General features: G+C 41.0%; 1 protein-coding gene across 1 annotated transcript; it reads left to right on the forward strand.

Moving 5' to 3' along the window:
- The first annotated feature begins 1,302 nt into the window (after positions 1-1,302).
- Positions 1,303-8,328, forward strand: npas4l (neuronal PAS domain protein 4 like). The gene is made up of 10 exons (XM_067525570.1): positions 1,303-2,271; positions 2,398-2,518; positions 4,206-4,369; positions 4,566-4,711; positions 4,838-4,937; positions 5,228-5,492; positions 5,578-5,687; positions 5,907-6,042; positions 6,155-7,419; positions 7,510-8,328. Exons 2-10 carry the CDS (start codon positions 2,418-2,420, stop codon positions 7,536-7,538), a joined length of 2,316 nt encoding a protein of 771 aa, XP_067381671.1. The 5' UTR covers positions 1,303-2,271; positions 2,398-2,417; the 3' UTR covers positions 7,539-8,328.
- Positions 8,329-10,825: the final 2,497 nt, after the last annotated feature.

The raw sequence follows: 10,825 nt of genomic DNA on the forward strand, positions 1-10,825 counted from the left end.
ATCCCACTGGCCCTTGAGAATCAGACTGAGGATTTGTTCGAAGTGATTTGTTTTGTCTTGTCCCCCCCCCCATCCCTGTCCAATTACCTCACTCAAGTTCGAGTTCTCTGCTCCCAGCGTTGTTGAGGCCAGTAAATTGGGGATTTGAGAAAAGGGGCATTAAGGGAGCATGAACCCTTGGAGGATTGAAGCTGTAGGTGTATAACTTATCAAAACACAAGTCCCCTTTTCATAACACTGAAAAAAAAAGAAACAATGTTCAATGTTAAGTTTTGGGTGGAGTATCATGTTTGCTTTAAAAAAATCAAATGGAAGGTTTCTAGTATGTCTTAGTCGTGTTTTTTTTTTTTTTATGCTTATAACCTATTCATCTGCTAAAAGAACTCATTTTGTGAAAGTAGCCAAGCCTGTCTGCCTCAGTACGTCACATTTACAGCCCTGTAGCTTAATTCCCTTCCAGCAGGGGTTTAATTGAGTTACTAATGCACATGCAGTTTAAGCCTTTTGAAGACAAACTGCCATAGCTGACTGCCTCAGAAGTCTGTTCAGAAATTAAACAGTGATGCATCATGCTGGTTTGCTGCTGTGACTTGAATGATAATGACAGTGTAGTTTAACTATGAAGCTGGACTCCAGCTATTGTTTTTTTAGGTTTAAGTTTTGTCTAACTAACTAACTAACTAATTAACTAAATAAATCAATAAAATCAAAAAGATAACAGACATCAGTCTGAAAAAAGGAACCCCAACACTGCAGTTTTCTATTAATTAGTAGCACCTACCCAGGTGTTGCACCTCACATTGTAGGGCAGGTTGTTTTCACTGGGACAGCACCTTTAATGTGATTACAGAAAAGTGCCAACACTTTCTTAAATATTTATTTTGTCACAGAAGTTTTTCCTTTTTCTTGTAGGTCAGCTGCAGTATTATAAGGGACATTATATCTCTTAAATAAAGGAGACAACATTCATAACTTAAAATGTCTTTGTGGTGTAAAGAACCAGTCCGTAGTCAGTACAGAGGATCTGCTCAGCACAAACCTTTTTGAAACACACTTAACCGTTTTATTAATCCATTTAGAATAAGTTGGTTTTGTCATTTTAATTTTTTACACATAAGCTACAGCAACACTGGTGGAATTTGATTGTTTCCTTGTACAGTAGCCATTAAGAGTTTACATTTAGAAAATACATAGACTATTTAGATATGACTTTTTACATATTCTAATTGTAATGAAACCAGAAACCAATCTGTAGACATGGCTCCATATTATGTCTAAGTGCTAAACTTATTAGCTATTACAACAGGTGCATTTTTTTAAACAAAACTCAAATTAAGGTATTAAAATAAATCATTATAAGGTATTTCACAGAAACATCAAGGATGCCCGTGAAGTAAACATGTCTTTCAAAAGTTAAGTTTTCTTTTTGTCTCTCATTTATCACTTCTTCACCCCTCAGATTTATCTTGTGACCCTCTGTAGGACCCTGGCCCTTATCTAGTGAACCACTTAAGTAACCTACTTAACTGTACACTGTATAAAGTAGTTAAATCTAGATCATTTGTGTAGCTATGAAAAGCTACTAACACATTAATGCATCAGTATTAATAATGTAATTTATTAGAAGTATATTACTTACTTCTCCTCTCAGCAGGGACACTGCAGGGAAGCACAAAAGGGAATTTCATACAAAAAAAACTAACTATGTAAACTAGATTTCAAGCAATTAAGAAATTACGAAATCCACTTTGCACATTCCTCAGAATGTGTTTGCTGTCCACTAACTTTTTAATCCCAGCTGTTGCAGCTCGAATTAATGAAACACTTTTAGCTTCCTCTTAATTATCTTTGGAGTTGATGTGGAAAACTCAAATGTTACTGATACCGCAAATATTTATATAGGGAACACGAAATGATTATTGTATGAATATTTAATGAACACAATATTTATACACCTTACAAAGCAATGATTGCAAATTACCGCCACGAATCCCCAAGTACGCACGTCTCTCTCACATCTTTCCCACTTTAAGTCGCCTGATCATATTCTTGGTTTAATCTACCGAGTTATTTTTAGGGCTCACTTCACCAAATATAACCCGCCTCGATCATTTGTCATTGCGTCACAACAAGTAACATTATCCCATTTTTCTTTTTTTTTTTTCTTGCCCACCGACTGTGCTAGATGAGAGGGGTCGGGTTTTAGGGTATAAAAGGAGGGACACACGCACAAAGTCTTGACACTCATCACCCAGACTAGACCCTGCAAAGGTAAGAGACGAACGATGTTCGGCAAAGATCGTTTCTCCTCACGGGGATTTTTCAACCCCCCCACCCCAATTATTCTAGGTCAAATTAGTTTTAAGTAAATGATAATAAGGGTTTTTTTGACCGCAGGTGGCCGCTTCAGCGTCAAAATGACTCTGTGGTGCAACTCGTGCAGATGCCATGTAAGCGCTCCGTGCACCTCACATCACCAGCCCCGAGATCACCGCCGCTCCTCCCTCAGAAGGAGCAGGTAAGTGAGACTCCCATTACTCTCTGCTCCACTTCCTCTAGTGGCTGAAACGACAAATGGCTGTCGAAAAAATGTAGACCCAAACTCTGCTGGGTGCAGCGCCACAGGGAGCACTTAATCCCGTTTTCTCTCGTCTGGAGCCTGGTACATTATGTGATACATACTAATCCAGCGACACTGTTGCAGTTGATGCCCTAAAGGGCAACTTCACCAATTTCCAACTTGCTCCCCATGGCTTTAGTTTGGGGTGTAAAAAAAAAATATGTATTTTTTACATTTTTTCTTCCTTTCGGCTTGTCCCGTGAGTTCAGGGTCGCCACAGCGGATCATTGTCCGCAGGTTGATTTAGCGCAGTTTTTAGGCCGGATGCCCTTCCTGACGCAACCCTCCCCAATCTCTACCGGGCTTGCACCGGCACTGCACAGCTGGGGATGGGAATGGGCTGTAAGTGGTTCAGTGTCCTGCCAGAGACACTAAGACATATAGCCGGACCGGGGACTGACCCTGTGGTCTGTGGACAACTGCCTTACCAACTGAGCTACAGCCGCCATAATGTTTTTAAATTTCTTTCTTACGTCCCTGTATTAAAATATCTCTCTTTTTCTGGCTGAAAATGCCTCCAGATGACATCACTTGGAGGAACCTTAAGTTCAGACTGTGTCATCTCATTGCTCTTACTGTGGAGGTTGGATCGTGGTCAACCTGCTTTTTCAAAGCTTCCCCAGATGATATTATCTGAACTCCTAATGATGTAAATCTCCTCCAGGTTGTCTGGAGGCATTTTTTTTAGCCAGAAGAAGAGAAATATTTTAAAACAAGGAAGTCAGAGATAGGTTTAAAATATGTGAATTGTATATTCACACACTAAACTAAAGCCATGGGGAGCAAGTTGCTTTAAAATAATTATCAAGCTGCTTCAGACTTGACACTGTCAAGTTGCTCTGAGGCAGAAAAAGCCTGCAAAAACATCACTGGTCTTTAAAAATCACTTTTAATTTATACTACAGTATTAGTACTAGTAATTATACATTGTATTGAATTTAAAGTGGTGCAGCCTTCATGTTATACTCACACACAGATGTAAAATCCTGAGAATCTCACATATTTATTCTGCATTTAAATGTCATGTTAACACACTGGGATTTGAACTGATATAATTCTCCTTTTGTGGCACTTTGTGTGTCCTTGTGACGTGGGGCGCCCCACTCCATAGACACCCACTTTATAAGGCAATGAAAGGAGCAGGCTAAGCCCAGCCTCCCCTTTGTGTGTGACGCCCACGCTGAAGCCCTGGCAGCTATAAAAGCCCCCGGCTCTGTGTGGATGGACCCAGACTGATACTGATCACACAGACAGTGTCTACTGAGAGCCCTCATTTCTGCTGCAGACACGACAGCCTCTCATATCAGCAGTTTCCATAGGAACCCTTGATATTCAAAGTCTGCCTGAGCTCATGGGGAAGAGACATCAGGCTGACTTGTGAAAAAGAGACTAGATCATTTCAGGCCAATTACTCTTCTTGTCTTGATTTGATTTTTTTTCTCTCACACTCTGCACATGGAGGAGAATCACTTCAGGCAGATTTTTTGAATTAAAAGTGTGACAGTAGAGACAACTTTTGCTCCCCAGATTTAGCCTCATCGGTTTTCTTCTAATCTCTGACCTCGGTCACCATGGTCTCTCACAGATCCACTAAAGGAGCATCCAAAGCCCGGCGGGACCACATCAATCATGAGATCAGGAATATGCGTGCTCTGTTGCCCATCACCCAGGAGGAGCAGGAGCGTCTCTCCTACCTGCACTCCATGGCTGCCATCTGCACCTACATCAGAAAATCTGTTCTCTTCCAGGGTGAGTCTCCAAACTTTAGATACTGTTACTTTTTAATGTCTTTGAACTTCTAGTCTACATTCTACATGTGTCTTTATCAAACAAAATGGGTCTAAGCTTGCAGAACCTTCTGGGATATATCAAAGATTACAGATCTGAAAACCTGCAGACATGCATAAAGTGTAACCAATGCTGAACCCACTCTTCCCTCTCTAAGGACTAACAGCTGGGGAAAGTTCACACTGTCCTCTGCCATACGAGGCCTTTCTTCAAACCCTGCATGGTTTTATCCTGGTCACTACCACCCATGGGAGGCTGGTCTACGTGTCTGAAAACGTAAATGAATATCTTGGTATTTTAATGGTGAGTCAGTTGCTTCTTAATTCAAATGTTGGAGCACTTTTTAATTGGAGAATCTTTATGGACCTTTTTATTTTGCATGCTGGGCAATAATCATCATCTGACTGTAAAAACCTGTGACTGTTCCAGGTCGATGTGCTTCAGGGAGACACTTTCTATGACATGGTGGAACCCTCTGATGTTAATATTGTTAAATCAAACTTGGATGTCGAAAGCAGCTCATCATCAGGTACCAATAAAGATCTGACTTTGAAATGTGTTAGACGTAACATATTACCATTAAGGCTGGCAAAATCATAATGTAAAATAACATACTGAAGAAGCTGGTAAGCACAAAGTTAGGGTTTACAGGAATCACAGTGCTGTTTTACAATGACAATGGCAGGATTTAAGAATGTACTGCATATACTAAGAAAAAGTATCTAAGAATGCTACTAAAAATACATTCAAGACTTTTAAAATATTTTATTCACAGCAGCATTTCATGAATTTGTTCTTCTATTCTCTTTACTTACTCAGAAAGGAGCTTTATCTGTTGTATGCAAACCTCCAAAGCCTTCAAGCTGCAACACGGCAGCTGCTGCTCCATGCTGGTCAGAGGGAGCTTCCTGTCCTTCCCTCAGCCCTGTGCATCCTTCACTGCAGCCTGTTCCACCACCGAGCCTCTGTTCGTGGCCCTGTGTACCCCCACTGTAAATCGTCTGAGAAGCTCTGACTCCCACTTCTGTCACAACTTTAACAGTATCCACAGATTGGATATGACCTTTACTCACCTGTCAGACAGGTACATTTACAATTTCCCTTTTAAATGGATATGAGCATAAGTTTCATAGGCAGCTTTTCTACATTTCTACATCTTTCCTTTGCAGTGTTTTATATTTTTTGGGGTACTCAGTGGATGAAATGATGGGTCGATCATGGTATAGTCTCGTCCACCCCGAAGACCTTTCATCGAGTGCAGATTCTCATAGAAGTTTAGGTAAGTGTGGTGGAGCTGCAAATCTTTAGGATTAATTTCTGCAGAGGTTTAAAGCAGCGCCTGCTGCTTGGCAGAGGAGTTGAACAAACTTTAAAAAAGTAAATTCAATGTTGTGTCGGGCTTAATTTTATGCTTGGTTTGACTATATATTTTATAGTGTGTTATGTTTGTCAGTGTGCGCTTTAGTAACCGTAAACATTTCTTTCCTGCTGGTTTCAGTGAAGGCAGATGAGGGCTTGGAGGTAGAGATGGTGCTGAGACTTCAGTGCAAGGATCTGTCATGGACTTGGAGCTACATTCGAGCTAAAAAGGACTCTGAGTGTCAGGCCATCAGCTGCACTAACTACATCATCAGGTATGACAAACTTCACTTTTCCTGCAGACTTGAGCTGACGGTGTACAAAACGATTCAGTGCTTTTATCCACATATAAACACTGACGTATAACTCAATGTTCTGCTTTTGTAGTGAAACAGAGGCCAGGTTTCTGCAGAAGAAAATGAATAGTGATGCCTTAAGGCCGTCCTCTTCCTGCCAAGACACAGCTCAACAGGCACCACAGAATAATTGCTACAACAACACTAAGTGTTTGAAAAGGCACAGGGCATCTAACAGCCAAAGCGAGGAGCCAGTTGCCAGAGGTAGGAGGGAGTCACAGGAAGACAAATACTATGTCTCGTGCGGCTCCTCCCAAGGCGATAGCTCACCTGTTCCCTTTGGTCACAGCCCCGCTCTCTTCACCCCTCCCTACAGCCAGGGCTCCTCCAGCTCCCCCCTGCACGAGGAGATCAGCCATGAACTCCTGATGGATGTGCATGGATACACAGATCAGCTGCTGTCCTCCCCCGAGGGCTCTCCTTCCTATTACTCCTACCCAGAAGCAGGGCTCACCTGTCACCATTCACCCTCTGACTCCATCCCTGTTGAAGCTGAACAAACCTTTGAGCAGGCAGCCTTTGGCACACTCCCTGCCCGCTCTCCACTCTCCTCTTCATCTCCAGACGATGATTTCCAGGCCTGTACATCTGATGCTCGATTAGTTCCAGACTTCCTGTTTGTGTCCGACATGTGCGAGAGCCCATTGGACTGTGCTCTGCATCAAGATGATTCTAGCCCTCTTGAGCAGCCACAGGGGGGCAGCATCATCCAATTCCATCATGTTCCCCTGCCTGCGTTGCCCATACATTCAAGTCTTCTTACCCCCAGCCAGTCTCCCACATCCACAGAGTCTAACCAGTACAATGAGATGGAGCAGGCCGAGATCAGTATTCTGGCTCAGCAGATCTCCTCTCTGGCCAATAACTTTGACATGTACCATACTCTGATCCCGCTTAAAAATGCATCCCAACCTGCAGCTACTAGCACCCTGCATGCAGCCTGCGATTGGCCGTGCCACCCCCCTATCCCCTCAGGCCTTCCTCTTAAGCATGACCATCTCCTCGATGATGGCGTGATTGGTAGTATCGTAAAAGAACTGGACATAGTCACAAGAAAGATCAGCACATCAGGCTCCGGCTTTGCATCATATAGCTACGAGCAAGGCTTAGTGTGCAGCAGGGCTGGGTCATATCAGCAGGAGCAGGAGCACCTTCCTCTCCCCATGGAGACCCCAGAAGACTCGCTTCCTGCAGAGTTCACTGCCATGGATCCCTTCGGCTTGCAGTTGGAACACCATGACCAAAACACTGGGTTGCATCAACTCAACCACTTTGTGCAGAGTAGCCTTCAGCAAGGTAAATTTCAAAACAGTGCACAGGTTCTAAAGTAATAATATTCTATTTTTTTAAAATATATAAACTAATATAACTTCTGTCTCCTTTCAGATGAACTTGCTGAAGAAAATCTGTATTGAAATAAGTCTGTGACTTACTGCGATGCCACTTGTATGACATATTGTCAGGGCAATCGTCCTTCACTGGATTAAAGAAGAATGTGAGGAAATTCCTTAAAGGACATCTTTGCTAAGACAATTCTCCCAAATGACTTATTTCTGAATGTACTAAAGAATCTAAAGTAGATTCTGTACTTCACAAAACTATAGCTCTGCCTTCATTTCTCTAGACTGCTGTAAACTGTGTTTTGTGTTTTGCGGACATTTTATGAAAAAAAGTACTTTATAAAACCGCTTACCTCCTGAAATGGAGGTCTATTTTTCTTCTGATACTGAGTGACCACAGTTTTTTATTGAGCACTTTATCAATGTTATTACCAAGGTACTTGGATGAGCTTTAACACATTTGTAAATACCTTTGTATGTGCCTTAAAACATGTGGGTATTGTTGTTATTGTCTAATTTCCTCAGCGTGATATTAAAATTTTCACGCTGTTATGAATAAAGCAAATAACCTCAGTTAACTAGCAGTGGGATAACGATGATTGTAAATTCAACGCCTACCTCAGTGGTATATCTATAAATACATTCCAAGTATGAATTTCATTAATTATTTATTTGGTTTTCACACTGGCTTAAATGTGCTTACTTAATAGTGATAAAATATTAGACTTAACAGAAATGTGAATCTTAAACTTATGTTGAATCATTCCAGATGTTGTTGGTACTAGAGCTGTAAATGTTCATTGTTACTGTGTTATTGCTGCAATTTGCCACAAATCTCATAAATAAAGATAATACATGAAGAACATGTAGGGATTGTGATCTCATAATTGCTATTAACTTAAACAGTAAATTAATAGCATTGAATACAGTCCAATTCTGTAAATACAACATCTGACTCTCATTCAATGCAAGTTTTGTATTTTCTAAAAAAAAATAAACTATATTTCTGGCTGCTTGAGGCAGTGCTGCTAACAACACAACATTGCCTTGTGGTGAAAACAAATGAGTGTGAAACTTTACACCAAAAGGTAAAGGCCATAAGGCCAAAACAGTGAACTGTCTGTAGAGCTAAGGCAGGTAATATCTCTACATTTTTCATATTACATTTAATAACATGAGCCAGTGAATTTTGACTCATTTAAAATTCCCTTTTTGGGGGGAACAGTAATCACAAATGGGCCTACAATGTAGGGGTAAACAGCCCGAGCAGAACGTCGGCAGGGCTTTTTAGTGCTCTATTGATTTTTGCATATTGTTGCTGGTCAGGCCAGCAACAGCATATAGACTGTACACTGAGGAATCAATTACATGTTTGGACAGATGTGCAGAGTCGATGCATAAATGAATACTTAGACAAAGAAGTGAATTGACTGCACAATAAAGTGACTGATGGATCACTGCAGTTGATCAGTAATGGAGCTCCAAAGAACCTCTGGGTCCATGTGCATAAATGTGGAAGAAAAAGCTTACAGGCGGCACTACAGTCATGCTGCTGGTGCATTGTGTGCAATGCAGAACCCCCTTGGTTTCTACGTGCAAATGAAAACAGCCACTAGATGGAGTGATAACTCCAACCGCCTCACAACACCACTGATAACTGCATGTTGTTAGTGTAATATTACTGAAACAAGCTTGAAGTAATGTGGAGGAGGATGAGAACACAAAAGGACATCATTCACCTAATTCATGAGCAAACAGTCCAGATGTCTAGTCTTTTCCATGGAGACCTAATTAGGAATGATGTCTGTTGAAGGGTACAATGACAAATAAAGTCAGTACCAATTCCTGCTCTGCTCCAGTCGTGCTGCATCACTACGTTACGTGGAACAATAATGATTTTCCCGAGGCAAAGTGACACTAAGTCCATGTCATTGACATGTTCGTTCTCACCCAAGAGAGAGAAGAATCCACCTTTCCACTTCATTGTCACATCCACAGTGAATACTCCTAACACACAACTGTCTCGACAGATTCCACAAGAGTAATGGTAATTTCTCTCTTTTCAGTAGCTGTGCTGAATTAGTACAGGTAGTACATGAAATGTGTCACATAGAGCAAACAGAACGTGCAAGACAGTTTCAAGACAGTCATACACGAATGAAGATAGAAAAGGTAAAAAATGCATACTTTATCTTGATAACTTGGGTTAACGTATCACTCAGTTCCACAGGTGGCCTTTATTTCTCGCTGATATTAATTAGGAATACAGTTTTTCGATTAGATTAAAGCCTTATTAATCAAGAGACCCCTTGACATTAGAACATCTTTTGCACAGATGAGCTGAGTACATAGAAACTCTAATAACACACTGTACCCATCACACACACACACATAGATACTTAGTGTCACTAGAAACAGTTGCAAGTAAAATTTAAAAATCTTTCAAGAGGTTCCAGCACCAAGCTGCACTGCATATTGTTCAATTAATGAGGTACATAAGAGTTTCAAACTTCTTAGAGTTGCTGTGAGGATGTTTTGCAGGCAAATCCCTGTGAATCAAAGCATGTTAAATGCCTCTGTAGCTTCCATAGAAAGATACAGGTATGCTGGCGCCTTCTTTAAGTCAGGGATGACCGTCTGACCTTTTCATAAGTCACAATAGTGAATGTGACACAGAAGCTGCCCTGTGTGATAAATTGGATAACGCTGTGGCAAGCAGCATCCAGTGCAGTAACGAAAGCATGAGCATACACAGGGTAATGCCAATAATCCAGTTTGGACAATTTGACAGATTGTACCACATATTTGACTGTTTTCAAAGCAGTGTCAAATTCTGTTTTGTAAGATACTCTTCTTCCTGTGTTTTCCCAAGTATTCATGATGCTGTACTGTAATTATATCTCGATTCACAACATGGATTGGATTTGATACATCAGTACTTTGTGTTTCTTTTGAATTACACACTTTTTGGAGTGTAAAACATACTTTGAATTCAATGGGAAGCTCAGCAGGTCATTGAAAGCCGCCTGTAACCTGGAGAAGGAGCTGAAACCAAAGACGAGGATACCATAAATGTGCACTAAAGTGCTGAGTTGGACAAGAATTATTATCAATATAGAAAGTAATGCAATGGGCTAAATAAAAATCCCAGTACTGATGATTTAAAACCATCAGCAGCAACAGTCTGTGCTCCACTAAAGACACAAATTGAACCAGGTGTGAGCAGAAACGTCAAGAACCCACAGGAAGCAGTTTTTTCTCTTAAAAATACTGTGATCGATGGCATCAGATGCCTTAGACAAAGCTCAAAGAGTGCAGCACAGTGTTACTTTTTTTGAGTTGACAATTTCCGTATCAATGTC

This window comes from Channa argus, chromosome 1 (assembly GCF_033026475.1).
Source record: "Channa argus isolate prfri chromosome 1, Channa argus male v1.0, whole genome shotgun sequence".
Classification (NCBI taxonomy): Eukaryota; Metazoa; Chordata; class Actinopteri; order Anabantiformes; family Channidae; genus Channa; species Channa argus.